This window comes from Archocentrus centrarchus, chromosome 24, assembly GCF_007364275.1.
Source record: "Archocentrus centrarchus isolate MPI-CPG fArcCen1 chromosome 24, fArcCen1, whole genome shotgun sequence".
In the NCBI taxonomy this organism is placed as follows: Eukaryota; Metazoa; Chordata; class Actinopteri; order Cichliformes; family Cichlidae; genus Archocentrus; species Archocentrus centrarchus.
Genome location: NC_044369.1, coordinates 21,382,410 through 21,399,608, shown reverse-complemented (window position 1 = coordinate 21,399,608; position 17,199 = coordinate 21,382,410). Strand labels below are relative to the sequence as shown.

The 17,199-nt window shown below is 44.6% G+C and overlaps 1 protein-coding gene across 1 annotated transcript in view; it reads right to left on the bottom strand.

Annotated features, from left to right (window-relative positions):
- Positions 1-17,199, bottom strand: part of LOC115774319 (MAM domain-containing glycosylphosphatidylinositol anchor protein 2) — a 195,920-nt gene that overhangs the window by 101,285 nt on the left and 77,436 nt on the right. Inside the window, exon 3 of the mRNA XM_030721530.1 lies at positions 15,912-16,086. Within this exon, the coding sequence (XP_030577390.1) occupies positions 15,912-16,086 (175 nt within the window). The remainder of the gene's footprint in view (positions 1-15,911; positions 16,087-17,199) is intronic.

The window sequence follows — 17,199 nt, the reverse complement described above, 5'->3', positions numbered from 1 at the left end:
CGACCAGTTGGGGCTGAGAGGAGAGACAGGACAACATATATGCTGCGGAAGAGAGCCAGAGATTAATAATAACTAATGATTAAATGCGGAGTGGTGTATAAACAGAGTAAAAAGAGGTGAATTAAAAGTAATACTCTACATTATGGGAACCCCCCACCCCCAGCAGCCTAAGTCTATAGCAGCATAACTAAGGGATGGTTCAGGGTCAACTGATCCAGCCCTAACTATAAACTTGATCAAAAAAGATAAGTTTTAAGCTTAATCTTAAAAATAGAGAGGGTGTCCTGAAAGCTGAAGATTCTGCCTCCCATTCTATCCTATCCAAGTAAGCCAGCAGTCTGAATTTTCCTATTAGGTAGGACAAGGCTAAGAGTCAGGTTTTCAAATGAATTAAAACTCTGTCTGGGTCTATGGTTAATTAATAAGCTGGAGTGGAAGATTGCTGCTACTCCTCCTCCTCGACCTGTGCTTCGAGGATTCTGACAGTTAGTGTGACTCGGGGTGTTGATTCATTTAAATGAACACATTCATCCTAGGCAGAATAAATCTATATGTTGATCAATTATTAAATCATTTACTATCAGGGAATTAGAATAATAATAATGAATAATCCACATTTAACAATTTTACTCTTTGGTGCAGTTGCGGATGCTATATTGTTTTATCTTAATTTTTATGCTTATGTTGTTCTTTGTTGGTTTTCAGTTTGTTTTTTGGTGGTCTGGGAGCAGGCACCATTTCTATGGCAATGGGGTTTTGGAGGGATGAGGAGAGAAGCTGCAGAGAGGTGTCTAAGACTGCAAATCTGCTTCCTGGTCTCAACCCTGGGTAGTCACGTTTTGGGGGGTTCATTAAATTCAGCCAGATTTCTAGAAATGAGAGCTGCTCCATCCAAAGTGGGATGGATGCCATCTCTCCTAACAAGACCAGAAACTTTCTCAATTATCTACGAAGCCCACATCATCTTCATTGTTTTAAACATTTGAATTATATGAAACATGATAGCTAGTGATGTCTGTCAATTGTAATAACATCTGAATGAGGACTTGAGGAGATATCTATTTGTATTGGTATTCTTAACGTCTGATAAATGAAAAATTAAAAAGTAAAGAAGAGATGGAAGGAACACTCTTCAACCACAGTATGAGTGTTGATGTTGCATAGTTTGGTCTCCAGAGGGCACTCTGCAACTTCCTTGATGGCAACATGTGTTTGGAACACCACAAACATGACAACCAGCTGATCAGAGCAGAGTCAGATGGAGTATAAATAAGTAAATAAATAACTACACATAACAAATGTTAGAGAAATCTGTTTATCATTCATGTGTCTGAAAGAAAAAAAATATTGGCTGATATAATGGAATATTGGATTTTTAAATCACCAAATATCAATGTTGGTATCGGCATTGGTCTTAGAAATTCTATACTGGTTGGGCACTGTTGAGGAGATATAAATCCATCCATCCATTCATCCATCCATCTAAAGAATAAACAGTAATATTAACTCATTTTGCATATTTTGAAAAATAAAGAAGAAGTGACTTTTGGAATGTGAAAACCTTTGTCACACTTTAGGAGATGTGGCCCAAAAATAAATAAATGAGTCTGTCACCAATAGGCACTTTTTAAATTTTTTAGTTTGTATTGCTGTAAAAAACATACAAACCTTAACCAGTTATAAACAAATTTAAGGAACTGACCAAGTCACAACACTTTATCATGCATCTGCTTGTGCTAAAGTATCATGTCATGAAGTTTCATTGCTATACTAGCTGAAAACCTGATTCAACCAAACTTTGAATCTCCAACAATGAACAACTACCAGTAGATAATAATATCAAATCTAAAAGTACTTAGAAAGGACCATGAAGTGAAATCCTTCCTGAATCAGACAGTCCATTACTTCACACTTCATCTTGATCTTTTACTGCCTTGTGCCCTACTGCAACATCTTTCAACACCAGTTTATTTAAGTTTATCCAGTCCATTTCCTGGGCTCTGTAATGGTGGCTCGAGTGTTCTATATAATGTAAAATATACACCAAATAATCACAGTTGATTTTCTTGTTATTCTCCATCAATTCATATCTCCCTCAGAAAAAAACATTAAAAAAAAAAAGACTACCTCAAATATTTACCTTTTGTCCCATTAGTCATCATGGTAACAACACAAACCAAAGCTCTACATGGTTCTGCTTTTTTCTTATAATGCCTGTCTCTGCAAACAACATTATATCATTCACAGGATGAATGAAAAAAATCCAAGATAACATTAATTACATGTTGTTTTATAATGGTATATTTACATCTTTTAACTGTTTTTTTTTTTAACTGTTTCCAAAAATAATGACCAAAAGATAAACAGCGAGCTGTCATCTGTTGCCTTTCCTCAACCAGAGAGATGTTAAAAAACAAAAAGCAGATCAGAATGAAATTCTACAAGGGATAATCACATTAGCATACACAACACAAACACACTGCAGTATGTTTTAAGCTCCTGATGGTGAGAAAAACAAAGGCAAGAGATGAGGTTGACTTCACTGCTCTGATTAAGGCCCCCTCCCCAGAGCGAGTCCTTGAAAGAGTAATGGGCAGTCATGAACTGGCTTTACCTCCATTAACCAAACCAGCAAACATTTACATAATGTACACATAATGTGTTGATTCATTCTGTCCTGATTCAAACAAGGCTCAGATAACTCACTGTGGCTGTATCATGCCATTCATCACACCAGGTCATTTACATCCAAAAGCACTTTAAAGGCACTGCACATATATCTTGCTGTACATGCATTATGGGATCTTTAAAAAAAATGTACAGGTACATAGGTATCCATTTCACCTCGAATCACAGGATCACAGCTCATGTCATACCAACATGAAGCATGTTGTATGACTATAACTCCAATTTGCGGTTTATTAGCGCTGCCATGCCACACTCTGGACATGGATTCAGTATGTTCATAATGGGATATAATTTACTATATTTTGTCTATGTCTGTATCTCTAACAGGAACAAAAAAATTCGGGGTTATGCCATATAATGAGCATAACCCAGAGAGATTGACACCGAGTGGTTAATGCCATAGGTTTTGTTCATTTTGGCCAGATTTTGTAGATTTGTAGATTTATCATTTACAAAACAATGAAAATTCTGTCAATGACTAACGATCATTTAATTTCACTACAGTACCTTAAATTCGTACTGCCTGCTGCCATGTTTCCATATTTATGTTGATTATTATAGCATTTGTGTCCTGTTTAGCAGCATATCCTTGTGCACAATAATTCCAAAGTCTCACTTTTCTATAGTTGCCTACTGTTAACTAAAAATGTCATCACAGCTCAGAAGGAACCAGGAACATGCCCTATGTAACAGATGATCTGACAGTGGTACACAGGTTCTGCAACTCTGTGTGACAGATGAGCTATGCAGAACGTCATTTGCTGAGAAAATGTGTAACAACTTATAAACTTATTGCACTATGTGCATCAAGCAACCCTCCTACTTCTCGCTGGCATTAATAGAAAGCAGGCAGGAGAAGCTTCATTAATCTAACCAGTTATATACTTAATTGCATTTTATGTTATCTTTATGGACATTTCATTTTTTAATAGATTTGGAACTTGGGGAATAAAGAGGATGAGATTAAACTTAACATGCATGAAAACTGTTTTGAGCTCCTGAAAAACTGTTTGTCCCCATAACTAAAGCCAAACTATTTCTTTTGCATAATGTATTATTTATGGATGAATATTACTGTAGAATGCTCAGTATTTAATGAGTTTGGAGGTATGCTTTCAACCATTTCTAGGATGTTATCCAGAGTGTGCCCCTTATAGAGGATAAAATGGTTATGTAGATTATCTGTTTACCCAGTAAACAGTCAATGTAATGTTTTAATGTAATGAGAAGAGGGTCCACCAGTTAACAATTGTCGGTTCTTTCAATCTGGGTTATAATTCAACCTATTGAACCTGCCTCTAGCACCTACTGCATCCAACTGAACCCATTAATCCATGGGCTCCCCTGAGATCACCATCCCATACACTTCCCGCTGCCCATACCCAAATAAATTACCTAGTCACTTTAGAGGAGCCTCTCCTGAGTATATAAATGCAAGCAGAGAGGGCAAACATGGGTAATGAAAGGATATAGGAGTTAATAGGAAGTGCATAAGCATCACTCAAAACTTGGGTTTTATCACCATGGTCTGTTTTTCCGAGTTAACTTTTTCTCCAGGATCCCCTTTCCCTTCTCTTGGTCTATATACACATTTACTCATACACCTTTCAGCAGGGCAGCACAAATAGGACACCCAATGAGACAGGATACGCCAGTTTTACTGACCAACTGGATAAAGCAAAGCCAGCACGTCCGCAAAACAAACACCATCAGCTGCTGTTTGGTCTCTGAGCTCCTTCATGAACTCCATCGAGGAAAGGCAAACATCAAGCAGACACATTTCCCCAAGTGAGCCCACCCCACATGCTGCTGCACAGTGTTGCACAGCTGAGGAGGCCTATGCCAAGACAAGTTAAGCCTTTGACATGTTTGTGAGTCAGGACCTCACTGGCGAAGAGTGTGTTCATGCATAAGCGTGTGCTTGAACCCAATAGGAAGCATCAATTTTTGTTTGCTCTCACACATGACCACAGAAAGACATGGGCGCATACATTAACGCTTCTCGAATGTCGAAAATGATTCAACTCAGTATTAAGTCCATGTGGCAACAAACACACACAAAATAGACAAACACACAGTGTCCTTATTAAAATTCTCTGGCTTCTGCATCAGCACTGTGGAGTGAGGGCTGCATAAGTCCTTCCACAGATAACACAGAGAAAGCAGGCTATTGTCTTTTTCTAATCCTTTTGAACAAATATCAGGAAAAAGTGATGCTGCAAGTGGAGATTTCAGTGCAATGACATCTACAGCCTGGCGGGCTTCTTTTCACAATATATACAGCGCTGATCTTTTTATTCCACAGACAAAGAGTTGTTGACTGACAACATTAATATCATCTGCACAACATTAACATACAGACAAACAGTGCAGCATACTTCTTGTTTCCTGTAAACTCTAGAGCAGTGTTTCTCAAAGTGTGGGCTGCACTGCACTGGTGGGGCGCAGTGTCATGACAGGTGGGGCGCGGGCGACCTGGGAGACAAGTCATGTGGAACAAATGTTGAACATTGGATTAATTCTCACAGCGGAACAAGGAAACATTAGTAGGTACATTAGCACAGTGACTGGCAAAGCTCTCCATCATCACCATCGGCTGTAGACATGGAGCCATCGTGCCACTGTGGAGCATGAAAAGTTTTCATTAGGCGAACTGGGGGATGATCGAAGACGTTTGAGAACCACTGCTCTAGAGGAACATGCAAACTTGGGTGCATCTTTTTCCTTCTCTGTAATGCATCTTTGTGTCCTCAATTTATTCAGTTGCAGCGCTTGTTTAGAATAGTTTACAGTATGTTTGACAGGGCAAGCAAAGCTAGCAGTGCTTGCTCATTGAAACTTAAAAATATTCGTCCATTAAAACACACCAAAATGAAAGCAATCTTTCTCCGTACATCTCAAATAGCACATGTTGCTTTTTTGCATGCTTCCAGTAAATTACTGCCATCTAGTGGCCACATTTGACTATTGTCTCTAGAAGCCACCTTGGCTGAATTTACAGTTTCTATCAGAATCATGTGCAAGTGCTTGTGAAATCAACAGTAGCTTAGCAAGTAAATGAGCAAGTTACTCTAATTTATCATCTCAGCAGACATATCTCTTTATAATCACCTTGGCCTACATCACACCATGCCACTGCATACTTTAGAGGAGTTAGAGTTCAGTATGAAGAAACTTTTAAAAACTCTTTTAGCTAGATGTATGCCTGTTTTCTGAGCTCATGAACAGGCATATTCTGACTTGCTTCTCACAGGGCAGCCATGGTAAAGCAAAATGTTCTATAGAGAATTTTTATCTCTCAGTAAACAGAATATGAAATATTTCAAATGGGCCCAGATTTAAAGATGTGCATCAGGAGGCTGTCAGTTTACATAAAAGAAAAGAAGATCAGCATCACATCACGAATCCTGAAATGTTATATTTAAAATCTGATCCAATTTGTCTTGTTGGTGTTTGTGTCATGGTCCTGGGCCGGTGGCCCAGTATTCTATGTTCCGGTGATTTAGTTCTGTTTTATTATGGTTTCACTGTTTCTGTTCCCTTGTGCTCTGTTGTGCTGGTGTCGGTTATCCTTCGGTGTCTGTATTCCCAGCCAGTGTGTACTCTGTTAGGTTCTTTCCTGTTTTATTTTGGTAGGTCTTTTGTCTGTGCGCTTTTGGTTTAATTGTGCTTCCTGTGTTTCCCTCCCAGCTGTTTCCCATTTGCCCATTACCTGCTGTGTTTATATTGTCGGTGTTTTCACTTTGTCCTCGTCGCGTCGTCGTCGTTCGCTCCCCTGCTGTGTTCCTCTGTGGTTCAGTTTTGTCCTGGTTTTGAGTTCTGGTTTTGTTCCTGGATTTGTCCTGCACTTTGCCAATTAAAGACTGTCTTTTCCATTTACCTCGTCTGCCTTGGGGTCCCCTTCTTTCCTGCCACACAGCTGATCCGTGACAGTACGACGCGACCACGAATGGACCCCGCAGACTCCGACCCCTACAGTGGCACTCGCCTGGCGCTGGGGGGACCTGCTTTTTGGAACGGTCCCCGGCGACGCCACTCACCTCCTCCTCCTAAGCCACGAGTTATCCGCACTGGCGGAATTTTTTTGTCTCCTGCCGCTCGCTCACCTGTCACTCCGCTCACTGGTCCCTCCCCTCCTCAGCGGGCGCCGCAGCCATGGCGGAAGGGGAATCCCTGGCAGCAGCTGCATGATTCGTCCCCGGAGCCGTGCGGTATGACGCCGCGGTTTTCCATGCCGCAGCCACGGAGGACGAGATCCCGGAGGAAGCAAAGAGACTTTTCGCCGGAGCCGCCGCCCGGAATGACTCCGGGGGAGTCATTTTTCCGATTCCTGGGACACAGGGGTCCCTGGCCTCCCAGCACTTCTGCTTCACCGCTGCCTGCTGCTGAGGGAGGAAGGCCAAGCTCCCGACAGCATCGTAGAGAATCGCCGCGGGAGCAGAGCGGGATAACGCCGCGGAGACGGTCACCACAGCCTCCAGATTCCACACAGCCGTCGCCGCTTCATACTCAGTCACCAGGTTCCGTGAGTAACTCTGTTGCCATGCCTGTTAATGTAAAGACTGAGTTCCTTGACATTGGGCTGAACAAAGGAGCCGCTACAGGACATGTGTTTTTTGAGCAGGCTGTAAAACCCAGCCCCAAATTCCCTGTTTCACTGACAGCCAAGGATAAAGACGTTTCGTGTTTGTCTACAAAGAATGGTTTCCCTGCTGAGGGCTCCCGGTCGGATGTGTGTAACTTTATTTATAAGCTGTGTGATCTGTGGCTTGAACTTCATTGTGAAAGGCAAAAGGAAGCTATAGTGCAGAGGCTACATAATCTGTTGTCAGTACATCCCTGGCTTTTGGACTCTCTTCCTGCCCTAGTTAGGGCCTTTGTCATAGAGGTCTGTCATTCTGACACCCCTGAACTGGCTCCTAAGAAATTAGCCACAGAAAGCACTGGGGGTTCAAAGACTGATGGCTTCGTTCCTGTTTCGCGGGTGGAGGCAGCCACGGACGGGCTGTCCTCTGCACCCGTACCTGTTTCGCGGGGGGAGGCAGCCACGGACGGGCTGTCCTCTGCACCCGTTCCTGTTCCGCGGGTGGGGGCAGCCACGGACGGGCTGTCCTCTGCACCCGTACCTGTTTCGCGGGGGGAGGCAGCCACGGACGGGCTGTCCTCTGCACCCGTACCTGTTTCGCGGGGGGAGGCAGCCACGGACGGGCTGTCCTCTGCACCCGTTCCTGTTCCGCGGGTGGGGGCAGCCACGGACGGGCTGTCCTCTGCCCCCGTTCCTGTTCCGCGGGTGGGGGCAGCCACGGACGGGCTGACCTCTGCACCCGTTCCTGTTCCGCGGGTGGGGGCAGCCACGGACGGGCTGACCTCTGCACCCGTTCCTGTTCCGCGGGTGGGGGCAGCCACGGACGGGCTGACCTCTGCACCCGTTCCTGTTCCGCGGGTGGGGGCAGCCACGGACGGGCTGACCTCTGCACCCGTTCCTGTTCCGCGGGTGGGGGCAGCCACGGACGGGCTGACCTCTGCACCCGTTCCTGTTCCGCGGGTGGGGGCAGCCACGGACGGGCTGACCTCTGCACCCGTTCCTGTTCCGCGGGTGGGGGCAGCCAGGTCCAAGCCTTCACAGCAGTTTTCAGTGTCGTCCACAGTGCCTCTTCAGCCTGTCTCTCAGTCAGCTGTAGCTCCAGCCACCTCCCAGTCTCAGTCAGCTGTAGCTCCAGCCACCTCCCAGTCTCAGTCAGCTGTAGCTCCAGCCACCTCCCAGTCTCAGTCAGCTGTAGCTCCAGCCACCGCTCAGTCTCAGTCAGCCTCTGTAGCTCCAGCCACCGCTCAGTCTCAGTCAGCCTCTGTAGCTCTCAGTCACCGCTCAGTCTCAGTCAGCCTCTGTAGCTCTCAGTCACCGCTCAGTCTCAGTCAGCCTCTGTAGCTCTCAGTCACCGCTCAGTCTCAGTCAGCCTCTGTAGCTCTCAGTCACCGCTCAGTCTCAGTCAGCCTCTGTAGCTCTCAGTCAGTTTCCACGCAGTCAGCCCTCTCTAGCTCTCAGTCAGTCTCCACGCAGTCGGCTCTCCCTCAGTCCGCTCCCACGCAGCCAGCAGCTCTCCCTCGCCCTCAGTCAGCTCTAGCTCCAGTCGCTCTCCCTGCCCTCTCTAGCTCGCAGCCTGCTCCCACGCAGTCTGCCCTCTCTAGCTCGCAGTCTGCTCTTTCTGTCTCTCGGCCTGCTTCCACGCAGCCAGATCTCCCTAGCTCCCGGCCAGCGTCCACGCAGCCAGATCTCCCTAGCTCCCGGCCTGCTTCCACGCAGCCAGATCTCCCTAGCTCCCGGCCTGCTTCCACGCAGCCAGATCTCCCTAGCTCCCGGCCTGCTTCCACGCAGCCAGATCTCCCTAGCTCCCGGCCTGCTTCCACGCAGCCAGATCTCCCAAGCTCCCGGCCTGCTTCCACGCAGCCAGATCTCCCTAGCTCCCGGCCTGCTTCCACGCAGCCAGTCGTCTCCCGGCCTGCTTCCACGCAGCCAGTCGTCTCCCGGCCTGCTTCCACGCAGCCAGTCGTCTCCCGGCCTGCTTCCACGCAGCCAGTCGTCTCCCGGCCTGCTTCCACGCAGCCAGTCGTCTCCCGGCCTGCTTCCACGCAGCCAGTCGTCTCCCGGCCTGCTTCCACGCAGCCAGTCGTCTCCCGGCCTGCTTCCACGCAGCCAGTCGTCTCCCGGCCTGCTTCCACGCAGCCATCTTCTGACATACCCAAACTGTTCCCTGAGCAGCCCCTGCTGCCCAGGATGACGCCCACTCAGCCGGCACCATGGCCCTCTACAGTCCGCTCAGCTCCTGCTCCCTCTGTAATTTTGGTTCCCTTAGCTTCCCCAGTGTCAGCTTCCCCGATTCCAGTTCCTTTCCAGTCAGGTACCCAGTCAGTCTCAGCAGCGTCTCTGTCTCAGCCCCAGTCTCTCCCGTCGACTGCTGTAGAGTCCCTGGTCTCTGAGTCAGAGTCCCAGTCAGCTCCCCTGTCGCCATCAGACTCACCTAACCTATGCCCTGCAAAGCAGCCCCAGCCTGCGCATCCAGTGTTCGAGCATCCGGAGGATCCCGCTCAGTCGGAGCCGCCAGGGGGTCCCGCTCGGTCCGAGCGCCCGGAGCCAGAGGGTCCCGCGCCGGAGCCAGAGGGTCCCGCGCCGGAGCCAGGGGGTCCCGCTCGGTCCGAGCGCCCGGAGCCAGAGGGTCCCGCGCCGGAGCCAGGGGGTCCCGCTCAGTCCGAGCCGCCAGAGGGTCCTGCGCCGGAGCCAAGGGGTTCCGCTCAGTCCGAGCCGTTGGGGGTCTCCGCTCAGCACGAGCGTCCGGAGGGTCCCGAGGGTCCTGCGCCAGAGCCCGAGGGTTCCACGCCAGAGCCTGAGGTCACCCGTCTCCGCCACCGCATGCCCCGCGGCCGGCCTCCAGTGCCTGCTCCTCGTCGCCGCCGCCGCTGGGAGCGCGGTCGGCCTCCAGTGACTCCTCCTCCTCCTCCTCGTCGCCGCCGCCGCCGCTGGGAGCGCGGTCGGCCTCCAGTGCCTTCTCCTCGTCGTTGCCGCCGCTGCTGGGAGCGCGGTCAGCCTCCCTCGTTTGGACTCTGCTTTGTGGCCCTTGGCCTGTGTGGCCCCTGAACTGTGTTTTTTTTTTGTTTTGGGATTTCCCAGTGGGTCCTCCTGGACACTATGTACTGTTTTCCTGGGCCCTGTGTTTTTGTTTTTCTGACCCCTGTTTTGAGCGTTGGCGCTCTTCGGCCCTGTGCCACTGCCTTTTGTTTTGGTCCTGTTTTTTGTTTAGTTCCTGGACTGGTTTGTTTTGTTTTGTCTCCTGGGTTTTGTTTGGTTCGGTCCCTCCGTCCGGTTCCCCCTCCTCCCGCCCTGGTCCGGTTTTGGTTTTTCTTTGTTCTTGTTGTGGGCCGTCGGGAGCCGGCCCTTAAGGGGGGGGTACTGTCATGGTCCTGGGCCGGTGGCCCAGTATTCTATGTTCCGGTGATTTAGTTCTGTTTTATTATGGTTTCACTGTTTCTGTTCCCTTGTGCTCTGTTGTGCTGGTGTCGGTTATCCTTCGGTGTCTGTATTCCCAGGTGTTCAGCCAGTGTGTACTCTGTTAGGTTCTTTCCTGTTTTATTTTGGTAGGTCTTTTGTCTGTGCGCTTTTGGTTTAATTGTGCTTCCTGTGTTTCCCTCCCAGCTGTTTCCCATTTGCCCATTACCTGCTGTGTTTATATTGTCGGTGTTTTCACTTTGTCCTCGTCGCGTCGTCGTCGTTCGCTCCCCTGCTGTGTTCCTCTGTGGTTCAGTTTTGTCCTGGTTTTGAGTTCTGGTTTTGTTCCTGGATTTGTCCTGCACTTTGCCAATTAAAGACTGTCTTTTCCATTTACCTCGTCTGCCTTGGGGTCCCCTTCTTTCCTGCCACACAGCTGATCCGTGACAGTTTGTTTCACACACCACTGTTTCAGAGAATTTTAAAGTGGTCCTCTTTCAAATCCTGTACAGTAAAAGCTGACCTGGATGGAGTAGGTTTAATATACTTAGTATCTGGGCAGTGGAAAAATTTTTTTGTACTGGAAGCTTTCTGGTTTCTGTTTGTAATCTGTTTGTAACCTGATTTCTATTAACTAGTCACATTATAGCAGACTTTGATAGCATGCAGGTAACATTCCAGGTAAAGTGCAAAATGACTGCAGTTGCCAAAACCATATTGTCTGATGATGATTTAACTTTTTAATAGCTTTTGGGTTGTTTTGTAATCTGCATTTATAAACAGTTACTGCTGGGAAGAAACTGAAATTTTGGTCATTAAACCAGAAATCCTCAGCAAATTGGTCCCTAAAGACTATTTCAGGAGACCAGTTGATGGATTTCCAAAACTGGTGACTCACTGGAAAAAAGAGCGTACATTTATTAACCACCCACCATGAACAGGAATAGACCGGGCCCTAAAACTTCTTCCTCACAGGTTGTTTTTTGATCAGTCTCTTCAGTGGACATTTTCCCCAGCTCGCCTTCTGGCCAAATCTGTTTTAGATATATTGGGCTGGTGATGGTCAATGAACTCCCTGAGCCTGCAATAAGCTGCCCCTGAAGAACTCTTAAACCCTCCTCGATCAGTCACTCAATGAAACATTAGATGCTGCAGCAAAATTAATGCAGCTGAAATTAAATGAGAACACTGAAAAGACTCCCCTTCAGGAAAAAGAAGTGAGCATCTTAAGCTTAAAATCGATCAGTGTAGGAGTTGGGCAAGGTTCTTTATTAACTTTGCAGAGGACCTTCCCAATAGACCTCACTGTGGACAAACACAACTGAGGTGTCAGCAGGTACAAAATGTGCTTAGATGGACTTCTGAGCTTTGTAAATGCATTAGCTTTGAGATGGGTATATAGCTAATATCAGTTCCTCCCGGCTGGAGAGATCAGTTATTACCATTAATGATCCCCTCATGATACTGTCAGCTGTAAAAGACAGCTCTGAAAAAACTTTTATTCTGTATGTACACTTCTCTATCTTTCAATATTCATGTATTTATATTTTGAATCTATATTTAAAAAAATTCAAATGTATTGAAAGAGAGTAAAACAGGCTGAGGCTGGCTTTATGGAGTAGGAGGGTGGCCCAGGAAGCATACTCACTGATCTAATAAAGGTACATATATAATATAAGATCTCGAGTGCTTCTTTTGAAAATTGAAAACAGGACCCTTGATTCCAAGCGGCAGAAGCCAAATAAATAGTCTCAGAAGAAAAGAGCAAAAGGAATCAGCTGCAGAAAGATCATTCAGGTTTTAAGTCTCTCATTGTAAATCATGCTGGGGCCGCGTGTCTTGCCATGAATACTAGCTTTCCTCTACAACAGAAGCAATAAAGTCCATTATTGCTAGAGTTATTTTTCAGATGTAAACAAACAGGTATGAAGACAGACATGTAAGATAAGCTGAAACGGAAAGCAAATATAATTCATGGTTTTATTGTTGAAGTCCGAAGCCATAATATCTATTTTAATACTAATCAGAAATTGTATCTGCAAACCACTAAAAACAGCATGTACTGCAAAGGGCAACAAATTAAATTCACCCCCAGGGGACAGCTATAACATTCCTTTGTAGAAATGATATGCTTTTACTGGATGTGCAATATAACACATTTCTTGTGAAACACAAACATGCTGTGTTACAAGGCCAGATGCAAACACATGCTATATTCTAATACACACACACACACACACACACACACACACACACACACACACACACGTGCTGTTATATAAACATAATGTCCCCTTCTTTTAATTTTATATACAATAATTATTCACATTAGGCAGCTTATAGCATATTTAAATCATTATCATTCACCAAAAAGGCAAATACTAGTTTGCCTTCCGCAGCATGAGAACTATGGCTGCAGAACGCTGTAAGATGAAGCTGGCTGAGAAGCCGTGCTTTCTGATTATCCCTGGGTTGTCTCCAGTCTGTCTCTGACTTCATTCCACGTCTGCTCCTGCACCTCTTTAGTGCAGCCAAGGTGAAATAGTGCACAGAAGGAACACACTTCTAACTGTCAGCAGCTGAGTTGCATTCAGCCCTATCCTCCTGCACCACTAAGCCCTTCCACAAGCTTTCTAAACAAGTTTCAATTCCACAACTTTTGCCAGTGTCAGTCCAAATAAACAAGTACAAGAATGTAACTCACACACTGAAAGAGAATAAGACAGAGACATGAAAGAAGAGTGAAAAGGAGAGCCAGTTAACAATGTACTCTGTATTTATGTGGGAGATATGGGAAGAAAGCATAAAGAGAGAGAGAGAAAGAAGGAGAGACAGCTCATTGGTATACAGTATAAAGGGGAACTGGATCACAAGATGGTGCCTCATTTATTCATTGTTCAGTCATGCATACATTGAAAAAAATTCTTCATCTTTCACAAGTTACCCATATGAGCAACACTTTCTTTGGTTTTGGACCCTTAAAACATGCACGCTAGTATCTTTCTCTACCGATTAAGTGGAGATCATCATTGAAGCTGTTTTGTTTTTTTTTTCATTATAGACAAACTGTATTACCTTAAAAATTTACATTCATCATTAACTTTTCATTTTCTTTAGGGTAACTGTTATTCAACTAAAAATTGCTAAGTGCCATTTTACACCAATGGCACTGAGCAACATTTGGCTCCATTTGGCATGTCTAGAGTGTCCAGAGCCACCCCATTAACAAGCTTAGGCCCCAGTCACACAGGAATATATTCCTCAACTGGTTGTGAGTGGTTGCTGGAGGTTGCTTGCCTGTTCCTGGCAGTCACTGTGAAATTGATTGCTAAAGCCCCATTCAGGCCAGGAGGGACACTGACTCTAGACCAGTCAGTGACCCTCCTGGCAACCACTGGCCACTAAGGTCACTGGTCATTGTTAACTGGTGTGTATTCCATGATCGGCAATAAATTGGCCACAAAGAGGCACACAGTGCTGCACCAAAAAGCTCCTAGTTGTAGTTAGTGGGTTGCTGCTGTTACAGTAGTTTGCATGGAAGACATCAGCTTGTTTGCAAACACTCGCAAACTGCTTGCCAAGTAGTGGCAAAACTCTGAAAAATGTGCAGAAATTGAGTTAATCTGCCTTGAACGTTAAAGTTGCGCCTTTTGAGCTGGTTGTGTTGGTTGTCGCAGTAAGGTACAAGGTTCTTCCACACTTTATTGTGGAGCACCAAGCTGCTGGTCTTTGAGACTGGATGCTGAAAAATCTCAGTCACTTCCCATTGCATCTGCTTCATATAATGTTGACACAAAAACAAAGATGTTTTTTTTTTACTGTAAATATACTGCCTCAAATCACTGGCAATGATGCAGGAAAGTGCGGGAGTAGAATTCCTAACTCGGAATGAGATGTGTTTTATCACTAAAAAGTGCTTCAACTTAGTGTAGGTGTTACTGGAAAAGAATCAAGAGCGTGATATTTAGTGAAAAAAAACAAAAAACATTCTGCTCTACTGCCCCTTTCTTTCCTCTGTGACTGAAAATGATATTTGGCAACAAATTAAGGACGATGAGGTCATTCATTTTCAAAGAGAGAACAATTTTTCCTAGGAGCCTGGCATAAGAAAGAAAGAAGAGGAAGGGACTAGGTGCTGCTGAAATTGGTGAGGCAGCTTGGAGATCTTTCAAAGGCACTAAGGAAATCATTTTAAATGTATCTCAGTAGAATTTCATAAAGCTGAAACAGTGAGACAAGCTTTTAATTATAGCACAACTACAGATTTCTTATTAAAAATAAAGCCCAGATTTGGCTGTGTGTGCACAAATAAATAGGCTGGAGGTTATCTGAGGAAGGGCAGTGACTGCTATGCCTCATTATGAGGATGAGCTGAAATCAGATAATCACTGGCAAATCAATGAAAGCAATAAAATTAAGTTTGTTAAGTTTGCTTGATGAATGCCAGTGAACCTTCCACATCTGTCATACAGATGCTTTTAAAATAAATAAACAGGCTGCACGTACAATGAGTGACTCCAGTCCAACCAACATTCTCAGGAGAGTAATATGTTCTCTTTTTACCAACTACCTAATAACTACTTTTTATTTATAAACAGAAATATGGAGCACTGCTATTTTTGGGGCTACACAGTTTTGTATCGTTATATTTGTGCACCAGCTGTCTGTGATAACATGTTGGCTTATCTTTATTAAAAAAAAAAAAATCTTGTCAAATTTATAAATTAATACCGCAACACCTGCTTCATTTTATATTCTAATTTCTTTGAAGGATAACAAACTGATTAAATTCTAAAACTTACATTTATGCAGGTTAGGTTCAAGCAAAGAGGTTCACTAGTTGTATGTTTTACTACACTGCTACAAGGCTGACATTGCTGCGAAATCAGAACTGTGAACAGAAACATTTTCAGGGTCATAGCTGTCTGGAATCTGGCCAAAAGAGAATTAGATGGAAGAAAAAGGGACTATTGGTTAGTCCTTAGCAGGGTAACACAGATACAGACTCTGATAGTCACACCTCTGGGCAATTTACCATTTGCAGTCTGGCTCTCTTGGATTTCTTTGAAAACAGGAAGAAAAACATAATCACACACATAGAGAGGAAAAACCCACATAAAAAAAAAAAAAGTCAGTGAACAAAATAGCCACAATCTTATTACTGTGAAGCAACAGTGGGCAATTATTTTTGGTAAATGTTGGAAAATGAAAATGGTCTATGATGACTCAGATCCATCACACTTACAGTAGACGTCCACCCTAATGGACTTGATGGCAGGAGAGCCAAGGCCGTTCTCAGCTTTGCAGTAGTAGCGACCTCCCTGGGTCCTCTGGATCTTTGCAATGTGCAACGTCTCGTTAAAGACGCTGGAGTCCTGGAAACGGTCTGACACACTACCAGCTGTCTTCGTCCACCGGATCTAGAAAGAAGGAAAAGTACAAATGACTATACGAGTCTTATTTCAACTAGTGGCCAGAACAGACAAATACAGTGCAGCATCAGTTAAGAAGCTGACATACAGTGCCAGTATAAAATAAATAGCTACAGTATAAGAATAGCTAACATAAAAAAAAAGGCCAGCACATAAAACCAGACTTGGTTAAAACAATCCCAAGAAAGGATATATTCTCTATTTTATTCCGATTGGAACAAAATTACTGTTTTCATTCAATTTCCTTTTGATCACAATAAAGCTTTTGATCACAATGGAGGAACACAACAGTTCCTCCATTTTTTTTTTCCTATGAAGGGGCTACTGGAAAACACAGCTACAATAAGGCTTTTGATGAGAAACATTCACAGTGGCATTTCACGGCCAGATGATTAACAGACAAAAGAAAAAACAACAAACAGACAAAAAAACAAACAAAAAAAACCCAAACTGGATGAGAAAGAAAAAAATCTGTTAAAAAAAAAAAAATTGAATCATTTTAGGAAGAAACATCAACAACATAGTCTTGTTGTCATGTGAGGTTGCTAAGAAAACAGTAAACTGCAAGAATTGACTGTAGTCCGCATCATCCATGATATGACATACTTACACTTAAGCATGCATTACAAAAATAACATATTGTGTTAAGCTGTGCTCGGCTCCACAGAGCCAACCTATAGCTGTTTTTGTGCTTCGTGCTAAAGCTGAACTAATCCATCCGCTGTCTGAAGCTATATTTAATGAACAGATATGCGAGTTGTATTGATCTTCAAATCTAATCAATCTAGTCTGAGCAATAAAGATAATATGTAAGACTTTTTTCAGAACATAATCGACATACTATATCTATAAAACTGAGTAAAATAGAACATAGAAATGAAGGTCTGTCTGTCTCCTATGCTGGCTTGGTTCTTTCTGCAGATGAGGTAAATCGAATTTTCCAGCAGATATGATAATCTGCACATTTGCCATTCTGTTTTTCACATGATCCTGTATTTAGTGCACTGCACAGACATTTGACGAGGAACATCCTTTTATTAAAACAGCTGAAAAGTTCTTTTATGAAGTGCAAAGTGCTGATTTGGTACCTAAAATCTTCAT